At 45.8% G+C, this 15,242-nt stretch overlaps 2 protein-coding genes across 2 annotated transcripts; both read left to right on the forward strand.

Annotated features, from left to right (window-relative positions):
• Positions 1-6,783: 6,783 nt before the first annotated feature.
• Positions 6,784-8,972, forward strand: LOC104305837 (C-type natriuretic peptide 1). Its single transcript, XM_009906744.2, has 3 exons — positions 6,784-7,010; positions 8,078-8,395; positions 8,758-8,972. Exons 1-2 carry the CDS (start codon positions 6,912-6,914, stop codon positions 8,381-8,383), a joined length of 405 nt encoding a protein of 134 aa, XP_009905046.2. The 5' UTR covers positions 6,784-6,911; the 3' UTR covers positions 8,384-8,395; positions 8,758-8,972.
• Positions 8,973-14,217: 5,245 nt separating this feature from the next.
• Positions 14,218-14,975, forward strand: NPPA (natriuretic peptide A). The gene is made up of 3 exons (XM_054175952.1): positions 14,218-14,325; positions 14,444-14,741; positions 14,875-14,975. Exons 1-3 carry the CDS (start codon positions 14,218-14,220, stop codon positions 14,898-14,900), a joined length of 432 nt encoding a protein of 143 aa, XP_054031927.1. The 3' UTR covers positions 14,901-14,975.
• The last annotated feature ends 267 nt before the right edge of the window (positions 14,976-15,242 follow it).

Below are 15,242 nucleotides of genomic sequence, written 5' to 3' on the forward strand. Positions count from 1 at the left end.
GCAAGAGACACTAAAAGCAGTTTCTGCCAATGAAGTGTCATGGCATCTATCAGCTGCCATAGTAGTGTGTTTGGTTTAACTAAACACAGTTAAGGTTTGCAGCACAGACACCTGTTCACAGGATGGTTTTTTCCAGAGATAAGAAGTTTGTGTTCAAATGAACACACTTTGGAGGGTTGTCCCACGTTTCAGAAAGCACTGAAGCACTGTATTTCCTGCAAAAAGCACAAGTCTGTGTCCAACTCAGATTGCATTGCTGTATCCCTACCCTACGTGTCCATTACTGTGTGCTAATTCATAGCTTGCCACCCAGCTCTCAGAGCACAGCAGATAGAGACTATTTTTGTGGAAGAAGTTCAGAAATTCAGCTACACATGGATGAAACTTATCTTGGACATCCCCTTCACTGCAGTGGGCCTTGACATATATCTAAAGCCACACACTTCTCTTTTGTCCAGACAGCAATAGCTAGACAGTACTTCCCAAGGGGAAGTGTCCAAAATTCAGGGTGACAATCCTTGGTGACAAATTTATTTCAATCCACAGTATTTCTCCTAGCCATCTCAATGTCACCACAAGGGCACATGGAGCAATGAAAGCCTGGGGACTATGCAGACAAAGGCAGAGGGCTGATACCCCTGTGCTAAGGCAAGCGACTAGTGGGGAAGGCAGGACCACGGGGTACCTAATGTGACAGGGGAGGTGTGAATGTGGTGCTGACAGTGGAGTTTATCTCAAGCATGAACACAGGCTCCAGCCCTGTAGCCTAAGCACCTTTAGGAGTGTTAGTTTTTGAAAGGCTGCTCAACCCTCCGGCTGTGCTGACAAGCAACAGCTAAAATATCCTGCCCCTCTGGCCCATGGCCATGCCATCCTCCACCACAAAAGGATGCAGCTATTTCCAGAAACTTGGCAGACACAATGAGTATTTTCTGGGAAAACAAAGAAGGGCTGTCAAATCAAGAACAGTGGGTGATAAGAGTCACCATAGCCACACTGAGTTACTGAGAAAGAGCAGCTTAGCTAAGCTCTGGATGAGGCTGCATTCCTCCCACTGCAGCTCACCCACCCGAGACAGGAAGGAAAACTCTTTCTATTCACACATAGCCTAATGTGCATCCACTGCAGATTTCCAGGATGGTCTTCCTGGCACAATCAGCTGCTTGCAGGATTGTGACATGGAGAATTTGCTTTCTAATCCTAGTGAGCAAATATGGGGACATGCAAGTATCCAGTTGTGCCTGAACTGGTGAGAAGCATCAATGGAGAGGATTGCAAATGCTGGCAAGAGGAAGAACAATACATGTATGGATTCTCTGCCAAACACCAATCTGGATAATTTACCTCCATGCTCTCCAAAAGTAAACACCTGTCAACATAACCTTCTACTCATAGAAAATCCATGGGTCTGAGATGTTGAAAAACTGGTGGACAATTGGGATCCTGCTCTGGGAACACAAAATTGAAGTTATGCACAGTGCCACTCTACCAGGCTGAAGAATATTCTCCAGAGTGGGGGACAGGCTTTATGTAATGGCTACATTTTTAGTTAGTCAAGTTATTCTTAGGTTCATCACCAGTCCATTAGGAAGGGGGAGGGGAAGTAAACAACCACAGCAGCTTCCAGGATCATTGCCATTTCATTCCTGTAGCTGTTTGGCCATTTCTAGAAATGGCTTCTCCTTCTGCACTCTCTATACTGACAAATGGCATGCAGCAATAAATAGCACAATGAGGTGGTGTGACCTCTTGCCCCTTTATTTGGCTTCTCGGCTAGCAACCCGTCCAGATCAATGGGCACTGTTGACACTGCTCCAAGCTATTCCAGGATGTTGCAGAGTAAAAAGGTGGCAAATGTTACCCCAGACAAAATGCTTGAGAAAATGTCCTTGCCACTCCCATCTCTTCTCACAGAAACTTACATTCTGCAAAATTTATTACAGAAGTGCAGATCAGCACATCCAGTGGTGGATCTACACTTAGCCACCCACCAGAACGTCTGACACTGCTGTACACATAAGCTTTTCAATATCATGCACACACGTTCATGTATCACACATCTCCCATGTGCCTTCCCAGGCAGAACCACTCTCACATACTCACACGGTTATTAGAGGCAAAAGCCTGCAGAAGAGCCACTCAGCCCCTCCTCACACTCTAAGCACCACCTTCTATCAAAGACTCAAGCAGTCATTTGATCAACAGTTCTCACAACATCTAAGCTCTTCTCAACAAAAGTTTATTCCAACCTAACTCAGAGGCACATTCTCTATCCACCAGAAGAGGTCACCACACACCTCAGTAATGACAAAAGCAACCCAAGTAAAGAGGCTAGATGGCATCTCATAGCAGTGACCTTCCAGTTTTGCAGAGGAAATCCCCCTCAGATCAAAATAATTGGGGGTGTGTAATCTCCGTGGTGCCCACGCACGGTTCTCTTCCTTCCTCCTGTCAGAGACTGGGAATGATGTGGCAGCTTTTCTGCTTTCAGCTCTTTATTAGCTGAATGCCTCACAAACTTCATAAATTGAGGCCTGACCTAGTTCACATTAAAAGTCCAATCTTCTGATAGCATGGCAATAATATGTAGGCCAAATTAGAGCTCAGCTCAAATACCAAAGGTATCCAATACAATGCAGAGAATGAAAGACTTGGATTCTAAACAAGGCAAGACCAACCTAAGAATTTGTGAGGACCAGATTAAAGATAGGGGGGATCAAAACTGGCTCCTACAGGAATAAAAAGACTTACATGATTTACACCCATGCACAGCTAATGCATGTTTTCAGTTGCAGTGTGAATACCTGTGATTTCTCTGTGTAGACATTCCCACCTTTCCAAAACGAGCTGGGCAGCAAGATGCTGTTCAGCTTGATAGAGGTGAACCTTAGTCAAAAAGGCAGTTTCAGGGGGGGATTTATGGAATATGAGTAATTTAAGTCTCTGCCTCTCACCAGACACCAACCAGAAGCCTTGTGTCGTTGCTCCACACACAACTCAGCTCGTTTCCTATTTGTTTCAGCCATTTGAGTACCACTGAGCATAATCTCCAGCTATTTCATCCCCTCCCTCACTGCCGCTTCCCTGCTGGGCTTCATTAGTGTCAGCAGAACCTGACAGATGTGCCTGACAAACCTAACATTAAAATGCTGCCATAAAAACCCAGAACTACCTGCAACCTGCTACTAAATGCCAGCCTGCTGTTCTCCTTGTCTTCAGGGGTCCTAGACCCCTTCTTGTGCCAAAAGGCTAGAAAGGAAAACTCCTCTTCACTCCCAAAGGCATCAGTGAGGACCAGTGAGGTTGTAACAGTTCAGGCAAAGGCAAAATACATTCTTGGGACCCCAGAGAAGAGTGTTAACAGCACTGAATCTACTCTCTTACTGGCCTTTACAGGTGGATGGGTAGAAGGAAGAGGAAACATATGCAATGGACCAATGGAATGAGCAGCCCTCAAGAGAAGCTCTTTCTGAGCCACTTGGTAGTGAAGGTTTGGTTTACTCCCCAGAGATGGGCTATCACAGACACCAGGAGATCAGAGCTCCCCAGTCATCCAGGTAGGGACCAAATCCTCCTTTGGGTTGTGCTGGTGCAGATCCAGTGGATATATGCCAGCTTTACACCAGGTAAGTGAGCTCAGCAGTGCCTGTGCCAAGTTCCTTTCCTGCAGAGAGAAGCGCTGCTGCAGATCCTCTTGCACAGGGCCTTGCTGTTAGCACACGACCTAAGGTGAAGGCAATAAAGTGCCAGAAGAACAAGCAGAGCATCTGCAGCTGGATAATTACCAGCCAAGCCTGGGCTCCAGATGACGCTGTGCACTGAACCCTGCCTCGGCTCAGCTGCTAGACCACTCAGGAGAGGGCAGGGGAGGAGGACAACCAGGCAAATGCTTTGGAAACCACAGCTAAATGTTAATGTCTCCTACTGAGGGGCCTCTGATGCCAGCTTCCATTAAGGGCTTGGTGATTCCACTTTGACAAAAGCACTACAAACACGTCACTGCCCTTTCAGCCAGCTGCAGGCAGCCAGGATATGCTGGCCTGAGCAATTGGGAAGGAGAGGGAGGCTGAGAGGGGTCACTGAGCTAGGAAGGAAGAGGATAATGAGTTACTGCAGCACTGCTCTAAGCATGACACACGCTATCAACTTCAGAGCTCAGCTTCCTCACAGCAGCCTGTAGAGATGAAGCAGATACATCCCCAGAGGGATGGTGTGTCCTAACCCTACACTTTGAAGAAAAAATGCGATCTCTGCTGGTAGAGGAGAAATAACTCCACACATCAGGCAACAAATTATTGTTGGAAATGAGCAACGCACCCCAACCTGCCACCTTCTTGATACCTCCTTCCACCCTGTTTGGAGGATTTGCCATAGAAAGGAACACTCAAATAGCTTCAGAAATGGACATGAAGCCATTTCCTATCTCACACATACTTTCTATTCTTAAATCCCCATCTTAACTGAACCACCCCAATGGCAATTTTAAAAATTGCTGTGGACATTCAGGCACTGAATTTTGATGCCACTCTGAGCCCTAAGAAGATCCAGAACATAAAGCAGAGACTTTTCCTGGATGGCTTTTTGCTCCTAACTACTTCTTTCTACTGCACTCAATCTGATTTGGGCCCAGCTGTTGATTTGATGGACTGAAGCTGCCCTCATTGTCTAGGTTATGCAGCACCCTCTGAAATGCACTCACGTTGAGAGGCATTGTTTTGGAAGATGGAGCATCCTTTTGTTCTGCTGAAGGACAGCATCCAGCTGCAGTGCATTAGGATGAGAAGAAACCACAGGAATTGCAACAAGGAAAATTAGATATTAGGAATTTGTTGTTTCTTGAAGATTTTTCAAAACTAAATTTGACAAGGCACTGAGTAATTTGATCTAAGTTGGCTCTGCTTTTTATCACGAGATTGTACCACAGACCTCCAGATGTCCTTTCCTGTCTTAATTATTCTGATTTTACCAACAGAGTCACAGATGAGGACTGTGCTAGTGTATGTATTTCCAACAGTTACCAAAGAGACAATACAGAAGGGACCCTCAAAGGTCATCTTGTCCAACCCCAACTCTGAAGTGCCACAAAACAAGTTCAGAGATCTTGAGGTCAAGAAGATTCATTATCCTTCAGTCAAATCAACAAAACAGCTCCAGGTGTCATCTCAGAGATGAGATGAGCTTGAGACTTTCCTAATCTTCTCTCAGAGTCTGGTTGCACTACATAGTACATACATCAGCGCTCTCAAGCTTCATTTTCTAAGAAGATTCAGATCAAATCTGATTTTAAATCAACATCAGCAACAAAATCCCAACAGAATAAAACCATCAGACCTCCCTTTGTCACATGGTGATGTTTATAAACTATCTCCTTAGAACGCCCATTTCTGGAGACACAACAATTGTCTCTCAAACTGATCTGCAAAGGAGATCTGAAAATGTTAAACCCACCAGCACATCACAGCATTATTTTTCCAAGCTTTCAGCACCACGAAGACACTTAACCTCAAAGATCAGATGAAAAGTGCCAGATGGTTCTTCATTTCTATTTCCTCCATACAGATCCAGCCTAATGGCCTTTAATTTTCTGCGTCATGTGTGTGCAAGAATGCAGTGAAAGATCAAGATGTATTCTTGCATACTCAAGGCATTTCCATTTTTCACTGGGGCCAAATTTCAAGGCTCTACAAAACAGGCAAGTTAACAGATTTCATTGCTGCTCTTCCCCACTGCCCCCAAAATAGAAAAAGGGTCATTTCTTGGTACAGAACACAATAAAAAGTGCTCAGAACAGATGGGGGGGTTGGAGAATCAGCTATCTGTACACATCTTCGTCAGGGCACCCACACATCTCCCAGGAGCTTTTGCAGTAGAGGGCAATACAGCCAACAGCAGTCATTTAAAAACTCTCAAGACCCTGGCTAAGAACTGATTAAGATTTTCCTGCCACCCCTAACATTTCACAGAATTAATTTTGTTTGAAGTTGGTGCTTCAACTCATTTAGAAAACAACAAGAACAACCACCCTGAAACAAACAAAACCCCCACACCCACAATGAAACCCCCACCAAACACAGATTCTGATCCTGCATCTTTTCATGTCCCTGTAATTGTAATGCTGGTAAGGAAAATGTTGGAGCTGTGCTTCCTTTCAGACTAACTTCAGATTTAATACAAATTGTGTATGATAAACTGAGAAAGAATACATAGAGGAAATGTTTTAAGCTTGATCTAGGAGAAAAGAAGAATTTCTTCCTTATCTTAAGCCTGTGCATGTCAGCCTGGTTTCAGCCTCACTCCCGGTCACTCAGCTCAGTAACTAACACAACTTACATGCCATATGTTTAAGACTTGGATTTCCTTTCTTCTCCAAAACACACTCTTTCTCTCTTAGGTTACCAATGCCATATTATTATGTTAGGTAGTAACACCTAGTTCTTACACAGTGTGTTTTATAAGACTCCTGCTTCTCTCATTTGGTACTTCACAAAGGAGCCAGGTGAATATCTAGTGGGTACAAGTAGCTTCCTGTCTGACTTTCTACTTCTCTCACAACTGGTTTTCTCTGGACAGAAAGGAAAGGTTTAGCAGCCAACCCAGGAGCAAACTGACACACGTAAGTAGTACCAAGACAGCAGGCTGCAGAGACCTTCAGATTCACAGCAACAGAATGATGCTGCATTGCCTAAGTGTAAAATGCTCCTTTGATTCGCCATCAGAAAAGAGAACTATTTCCTCCCTCCTCCTCCTGGGAGGATGAAAACAGATCAGAACCTCAAACCAATCCTTGCACTGGCAGGAACTCAAAAGGTAGACTTGGGAGGGGTTGAAGAAAGATATAAAGGCTGGTAGCTGGAGTCACAAAGCAACACTGAACTGGAAAGACTCAAGGGGAGAATAGGACACACTAGAACATGAAGATGAACTGGAAGCTTATTTTTTGCCCTGGATTCCTTCTGCTGCTTATTGTCAGTCAGAACCAAGGATGGGCCAGGCCCATTTCCAGCTTACAGGTAAGTGACTGGCTGCTCAATAGATCTAAAAGAAGCTAATGATTCTTTAGAACTTAGAGACTTCTAATTAGCTCAGTTTCTTCCAATCCCAGCTAGAGCAGTAGGAGACACTCAAACAGCTCAGGGACACAGGAACCCTGAGGTGGGTAGACACAGTTATTAAACAGCAAAACTAATGAAATACTGGACTTAAATTTTTATCACATGAGACAGTTGAAAGGAAGATGTTCTCTTTGTTTCCTGTGGGGTCAGTTTGGGGATTGCAGATTTAGGGTCATCTTGTGATTGGACTGAGTGAAGCAATAAACTTCTGGAGTAAAAGGACTTTTTTTCTGGAAGGACTCCAGTGTAGAGCCCTAGAGCAGTCACCTGCATGCTCCTCCCTGAAGCCCCTGGTTTCAGCTGAAAAAGGAATGAATGGGTTGTACCTGCATGATCTCCTCCCCAGCTCAGTAGTGCAGTACTGCAGCTCCTGCTTGTGAGTCCCAAAGGCAGAACATGAGAAAAAGAGAATGTGTGTGTGTATATATGTATTTGTGTGTGCAGGAATTCCAAGTCATTAGGAAAACACATTTCTGCTACCTAATGATCTGATATTCCCAAACATGAAGCACCATCCAAAAATGCAAAGAAATACATAATCCTTCTAGCAGCAATTTCAGTATGCCTCCCATCATGGCTTTGATTTTCTCCTTATTATTTTTTCTTGTTACTTGCACCTGGCATTGTCTTTCACAGCTTATCCCATACTTCAGATCCCCAGCTCCAGGAAAGACTTAACTGGCAGTTTGTCAGCTCAGAACTATAGAATACAGTAACAGCAGAGAGCCCTAAGGCATTCTGAGAGGTAGCGTTAGCTCAGAGCAGCTTGGTGAGGCAGAAGAAACTAAAGATAACCATCAGCAGCTCCAGAAATCACTTCAGTACTGTCATTGTTTGATAAATGTTCAAAAATCAGTTTCTCCAAACATAGCAGTGAGTTTATATGAGAATAATGCCAGAGTTCCCAGAACCCCTCCTCTTTGTCATCTCCCTCCTCTCCATCACCTACATTTCCATTTTTCCAGAGTTTGTCCAAACTGCTAGGGGAGGATCTGGAACATCCCTTGGTCTCAGAAGAGAAGGACCATCAGCAAGAAGACATGATCCCAATGGATGCCTTTGGTCAGCAAGATGCTGAACTCCAGTGGATCCAGAAGACCAGAGAGCAGCCTGAGAACACTTCCATGGGTGACAGTGCTGTCCAGAAGTTCCTCAGCAGCCTCCTGAGTTTGCCCCGTAGTTACCGGGGCAGAAGCAAAAAGGGCCTTTCCAGGGGCTGTTTTGGTGTCAAGATGGACAGAATTGGGTCACTGAGTGGACTGGGATGCTGACTGCTTACCATGGTAAGAGAAAGCAGAGGCAGGTGGTCTCTGTGTTCATGCATAACTTGCTTAAACATGCAAAAGAGTAGATTTAATTTGGCTTTAAGGAAATGGTGCCTTAAAGCAACTTTTTACCCTGTGAATGCCACATCTCTGCTTTCCCTCCTCTCTCTGAGTCAGCTGTATGCATTTCATCTTACCACAGAAGCTAGATCAGAGACACTTTCACCAGCTCCCCAGGGAGGTTTCTGTCAATCCAAAGAAACTCAGAGCAGAACAGTGAAGCTGAACCTGGCCCTAGAGCAGCAAGAAATGAGTTAATTTCCATGTGTGAAATCCTTTTCACTCTCTTTCTTTTATTTATTTGTCTTCCTTTTTAACAGGACTGACTGAGGTTTCAAAGGACCTGTTGCCTTTCAGTGAGATTTTCAACCCTTATTCACATTGGCTCCACCAATCCACCTATTAGATGATGTAGTGAGCAAACTGCAGCCCATCTCTCCACTGAGTTACCTGGCCAGTAAAACACACCACTGCTGTACTGCCCATTTATAGCAGAGTAGTAATTTGTGAACATCTATCTGGAATTTAATTACAAACCCCACTTGCACTTTGTGTATTGAATAGACAAATAAACAAGTCTTGTTATGTCACAGATAATAAACTGTTTTCCATAATGTGGTGAATTTGTTTCAAGCCTTTGCTGTGATTCTTTCATGCATCATACCTGAAAGTGAAACAGTGCCCCCCAGTTTGCAGTTAAACACAATTCACTGGGATTCAGAAGCATTTCAGAGGGCTGCTATCTGGTAAAAAAAGGTTTTTAGCTACTCATTAAAAACAAAAAGAAAGACACACAATCAAACAAGCTTTTCTTTTACCAAAAATCCCCTTCCTGAACCTTAGATATTATTATCTAAATACAAATATAACAGGAACAAGACTGGCATGGCCATCTTCTCAAGAGTCATCAGAAACTAGGACATAAAGCCCCAAATCTGACAATTTGACCTGAAAGGGTGATTGTCTCAGCTGACATCAGTAGAAAGCTGTGATTCTGCATTTGGATGTGCCACTGAGAGAGGAAAACAATCATTTGATGCTAGCATATTGTCATTAAAAAAAAAAAAGACAGCTACCTTGCTTTGAAGAAAGTTCAAGGGCACTCTACTCTTCCATAGACAGATCCAGATATTGCAAAGTGAAAACAGAAGTCAAGACTATACCAAGTAACTGTATCTGATTGTTCTGGTTTTTAAGCAAACCAAGTATTGTCTTAATCTAACTATGAGCAAATGGGAGATCAGCTGCTTGGCAAATATCCTGAGCCAAAGGAACTCTCAGTGAAGGCTGGTTTGCCAAGATCATGACTGTGCTGTCCTGATGCTGATGAGAGCTGAGCTCTGCAAGCAGCTCCACAGCCATCAGTAGGGCTGCTCATGCTGCTGGTCACCAATGAAGGCACAGCTGTTCACTTCCAGCCTTTTGCTTAGAGTGGGCAGATGAGCTACACAGTTGTACTCCTCCTGTTTAGCTGGCTACAAGACAGATGCTCCTAGAAGAACATATTCTGGTAATAAGGCAGCTCCTAAGAGGACCCCTGGCTGCAAACTGCAAGATGGAGCACAAACATCCAGGAAAAGCAAGTTCACCAGCAACCCTGGAGCTGCACATGCTCTGAATCTCTGGCAGCTCAGCTCTCCCTGGGAAAGCCTGTTTGCAGAGCGCAGCTGGAGGTCTTGTTTCTGGGCCTGCCTCAATCACTTAAGCTGTGTAACTTGGTTCTGCTTCTTCTAACCACAATTCCCATGGAAGGAAAGAGATCTAGGACCTGTTGGAGAGGTATTCAGAGAAAGTTTTGCTCTTCTCTTATGCTGTTTTCAATATATAGCTCCCACTCTGATACCACAGACTTGCTCTAGGAAGGACATCAATACAAGATCATGAATTTTTCAACACTTAAGAGCTGACTGTCAGAGAGAAGTAAAGCACAGAACCTGCAAATGGAGATTCTCTCCTTCCCAAGCTACCAACAGCTTTTTTCTGCTCTTTTGCAGTCTTGTACCCTTTCAATATCTCTTGCACATTTAGATTAATTCTGTGTTGATTATTGCTATATCTGTCCATTCATTCTATCTGGGGCTAATTCATCCTCCAGAATCTTTCTCTCCTCACATCAGTAGTTATAAAGCTAGCAACACAAATCCTGAGCAGAAAAACCAACAACATATCCTGAAGGCTCCTCTAGTTAGCAGTTTCTGTCTTATGCTGCTTGCTACTTAATCTGTTGAAATTAACTTTGATAGCAAAGCAGCAGGCACAGTGAAAATGCCCTAAACAGACACTCATTGGCAAGGAATGATCTCATCACTTACAAGAGCACCCCTTAGTACAAACTACTGAACAAGAGAATAGTCCAGATAATTAATTGATTATACTCTGTGTTGCCTTTCTTACGCAAAGCAACAGAAAAATGAAGAAAATGAAGCACTTCACCAGCCACATGAAGAATGACAGTGAAGGATGAAAGAATAAACCAGTTTTCAGCATAGCTCACACATCAATAATCAGATTATGCGTGTCCTAAAATTAACACTGCAGTGAGATGAGTAGGAGCAGCTTTTCATGGAGCCCCAAGGACTGCAAAGTAATTCCTGGGCAAATCCTCCTGGAGGACTTCGCTCTTATTGTGCCATACAGATAACACTCTCCCCTGCTACAGCTTCCATCATACAAAAAAACCCTCTGCCTTCTACTAACATAATCAAAGAGATTTCTGATCCATTATTCTAACTTAACCCAGGCAGGAAGAGATTTTAATTTCTTTTTTCCCCAACACACAAGAATTTACTCACGCCAAGGAGAAGCAGACATGTTTACTTGTGAGAACCCAACAGGTAGCATCCAGCTTTCTTAAATAGTGCCCCTCCTCAGGTGTGCTAGCCCTGGGGCTGGCTCAGGTGCAGTCTGTCTGGTGGAAAGGTTAACCCACACAGTTTAGGGACTCAAACAATGAAGATCTAGTATCCTGTGACAGCTGGTGTGATAGCCTGCTCTGAGCTCTCAGTAACCCTAAGAGCAGGCACATTCTCATGGGCATAAAAACTTCCTGATGTTGAAATTTTCCTGGAAATCAAATGAAGTTTGTTTCCTGAACATCCTCAGCCTGTTTCCAAGCTCAGCTACACTGACACAAACTGTGGATCATTGAAATTATTTGTGGATAAAATAACAGAGGGCAGAAGAGGCTGAAGATTGAGCTGTGAGCACTTGTGAACAGAATCCTACAGAAGATGAATAAGAAACAGATAAGAGCTCCAGTTCCACAGTGGCTGAGCTGGGAATGTGCCATCCCATCACCTGGCATTTTGTGTGAACATTTTTAAAAGCCACTTTTCAGAAAGCAAGAACAGTTTCTTTCACATGAAAGGCTCTGTAATTAGATCCCTAGGACTGATGCCAGGTGTGTTTGTACTTTAGGTAATTTGCTGAGTTCTATTAGCATTTAAATAATCAAAGCTAACCTTTGAAGTGAGCACGGCAGTCAGATGGGAGAAGCTCATCTCTAGCTGTGTCATTTCCATCTCCACTAAGCAGCAGTGCATGAATTTGCAGACCAGGATTACAGAAGCTGCTGAGGAAAAAAGCCTGCAGTAAAACTAGCCCTGCACAGGCAGAAACACACAGATACTTTTCTCCAATGTGTCTGCTTTGGAGTGCCTGTTGGTGAGTGATGTTAGGCAGCAATCGAAACTTGGTCTCTTTCAAGACTCAAGCCTGCCTAGTTTATTGTTAGAGAGCTTTAGTTTTCTTTCTTCCCTGTGGTGATCACACAGATCCTCTACACTCACTGTTTTATCCCTTTCCTGTGTGTCTTTACTACACACACAATTGAGAATGATGCACACCCTCACCTGAGCTATCTGCTCTAATTCTGTACCAACAAAACACTCCCACCTGATGTGAGTTTCCTTCGTTCCTGTACCCTACTTTCAAAGCACACACCTCATGTCTCTGCCAGATTCTTCTTTGCTGGGATGCTTTCAACAAAACCACTTGCCTATCGTTAAGACTGCTGGGTGTGGAGATCCTGCTCCCACACCAGCTGATGTTGCTGGTTTGCTTCCCATCTAAGATAAATCATGTCAGCTGTACCCAGGGGACAGAGCACACCATCACTTCTAGGAAAAGTGGTGGAATATGAGGAGAGGGTGGTGACTCCAGCCCAAGCATGGCTGGAGAGAAAATGATGTTTACAGAAGTGTTATCATATAGATAACCTCTTCCCAAACAGAAGGATAAGAAAATGGGGAAATGGGATGCAAAACTATAATGTACAGTCCTGATTGTTTATACAGCATTTAGTATTGATAAGTCCCCGACAGCTTGGTTCAAAATCCTCAGAACTCAGAGGAAAGGCTTGGGTGAGCCACAGGACAACCTCTGAAGTAAAAGCCAAGCAGAAATCACCACATATCAAGTGAACTCAGATTTATGAGTGTACTGGCTAAGAAAACCAGGAGGGCAGAAGGCAGAGGCTTAGTGTAATTGCTTTAACCTTAGCCAGGCAGTGATTGAAAGGAGCCTGTCTGATGCTGTGCCCACTGGATATTCTGGCTCTGCCTTTTGTTTTGTAAGGATCTAACAGGGTCATCTTGATTTGCACCTCAGGACCAGTGGAAATTGTACTCATTTATAGTTGAATTTCACCACTCACACAGGAGAGATGCTGAAAGTTTTACTGGAAGTTAATAAAAAACTGCTGTAAAGCTCTGAGGCACAATTAAAGAAAGTTTCATACGAACAGGCTGCTGTTGCAGTCACCAAATTGGCAATTCAGGCTTTTATCTCTACAAAATCCCTTTCTTTGGGCAAGGCCCCTGGGCATTCTGGAAAGAATATTTATTCCATAAGCATTTTTCACTCTAACCTGGGCTGTGGGAGACAGAGCATACCATCACTTCTGGGAAAGGTGGTGGGATATGAGGAGAGGGTGGTGACTCCAGCCCAAGTATGGCTGGAGAGGAACTGGTATTTACAGCACAGTGGTTAGTTCTACCATTGCTCAGGGCAAACCTAGGCCACTAAACAATTAGTGTCTTTTAGCTATAGAGGGGAGGGTTTGCAGGCAATGCCAGAGGAAGTCAAGCACCATCATCCCATGAACTTTTAAGGAAGGAAAATCTCCTAAACCCACATCTCAGGACATTCTGTTCACACTGCACATACACAGAGAAGAACATGCTGTTGGAAGCTGCTGCTGACAGAGAAAAAAATCTGATTTCCTACACACACACACTTCTTTTCCCCATGGAGGAGTAATAATCTGCCCTTCATTCCCTTGGAGGGGAGATCAACCCCCCTGTTTGGGCCAGCTCACAGCTGTTGCATGCCTGCAGATGTGAGGCAGAGCAGCTAGAAAGGGTAAGGTCCTTTTACTGCATCAAGCTCTACCTAACAGTGATGGAGAGTGGAGGTGGGGCAGGAAATGAGAGGGAAGGAGTGATGCCAGCAGGGGAGGAGATGACTTGAGGCATTTTTCTCTCTCCGGAGGAGCTGCTGCACTCAGAGGACCCCCCTCTCCTGGAGCGTCACCCGTGGGGCCAGTTGTAACCAGTTCCCTTATTGAAGCCTGGGGGCAGAGTGCGGTACTGCGGCTCCTTCGGGGATCTGGCAGGAGGCAGCTGAGCTCCCTCCGGGCAGAAAGTGGGGATATAAGGAGAGGTGTCCATGGGCAAACCAGCGACACGGGGCCGATCTGGGGTAGGATAGGATAGGATAGGATAGGATAGGATAGGATAGGATAGGATAGGATAGGATAGGATAGGATAGGATAGGATAGGATGCAATTCCCGGCTCTCTGCTGTGGGGCCTCGCTGCTGCTCCTCCTGCCCTGGGCAGGTTCGCAGCCGGTCGGCGGCCAGCACACTGCCGAGCTGCGGTCCCTGCAGGTACCGGGGCCAGGGCAGGGAGGGCCGGGGCTCCCGGGGCGAAGCAGGCAGGAGCGGGGCTCGCTGTGCCTCCGCCGCGTCCGTCGTTCCCCCTCCTCCTCTCTCCTCTTTTCTCCAGGACCTCCTGGAGCTGCTGCAGCGCCTCCGGGAGGAGGAAGGGGAACTGGGCCTGGAAGAGGAGCCGGTGGCCGGGGCTGAGGACAGCAGCTCCGAGTGGGAGCTGCCGGAGCTGGAGAGCGGCTCGCTGAGTACCCCGCTGCCGGCGCCCAGCCCTTCCCAGCCGGCGGAGGGGCATAGCGTGTGGAAGGGCCTCCTGTTCTCCTCCTACAGACGGAGGCACTTCTCTGGCTGCTTTGGGACCAGGATGGAAAGGATCGGCGCGCAGACAGGGCTGGGATGCAACCAGTACAATGCCCGTAGGTCCCGACGAGAGTCCGCGGCTCCCCGCGGCGCAGAGAAGCGGGGGGAGGCCGGGCCGGGCTGCCGCTGTCCTCGGCTGAAAGCCCCGGAGCGGCCGTCCCAGCAGCTCCCCGCTCTTCTCTCTCCCAGGTTTCTGGAAGAGAAGACGAAGCTGAAGCCGGGACGGGCTCCCAAACGCTTCCCGAGGTTCCAGGCGGGTGTGCAGCAGCCAGGCTCCCCCGAGACCTCCGCGGGGGATGGAGAATAAACTTTTGTACAAAGCCTGCATTGCCTTTTCTGAGGGGTTTTTCGGTCACACGGCGCACGGCCAGAAGACACAGGAATCCCTTCCCGAATGTTCCTCTCCCTCTGCCTTAAGCGCTCAGTCCTGTCCCTGGCCAGAACGTTCCATCTGGTCTAGACAAGCCCTTTTGGAGGGTGGCAGCAGCAGGAAAGATGGTGGCTGCATCCCTCTGGGACGACCAGTGCAGTAACCCTCCACGCTGCCCATCAGACAG

Source organism: Dryobates pubescens, chromosome 33 (genome assembly GCF_014839835.1).
Source record: "Dryobates pubescens isolate bDryPub1 chromosome 33, bDryPub1.pri, whole genome shotgun sequence".
Lineage (NCBI taxonomy): Eukaryota > Metazoa > Chordata > Aves > Piciformes > Picidae > Dryobates > Dryobates pubescens.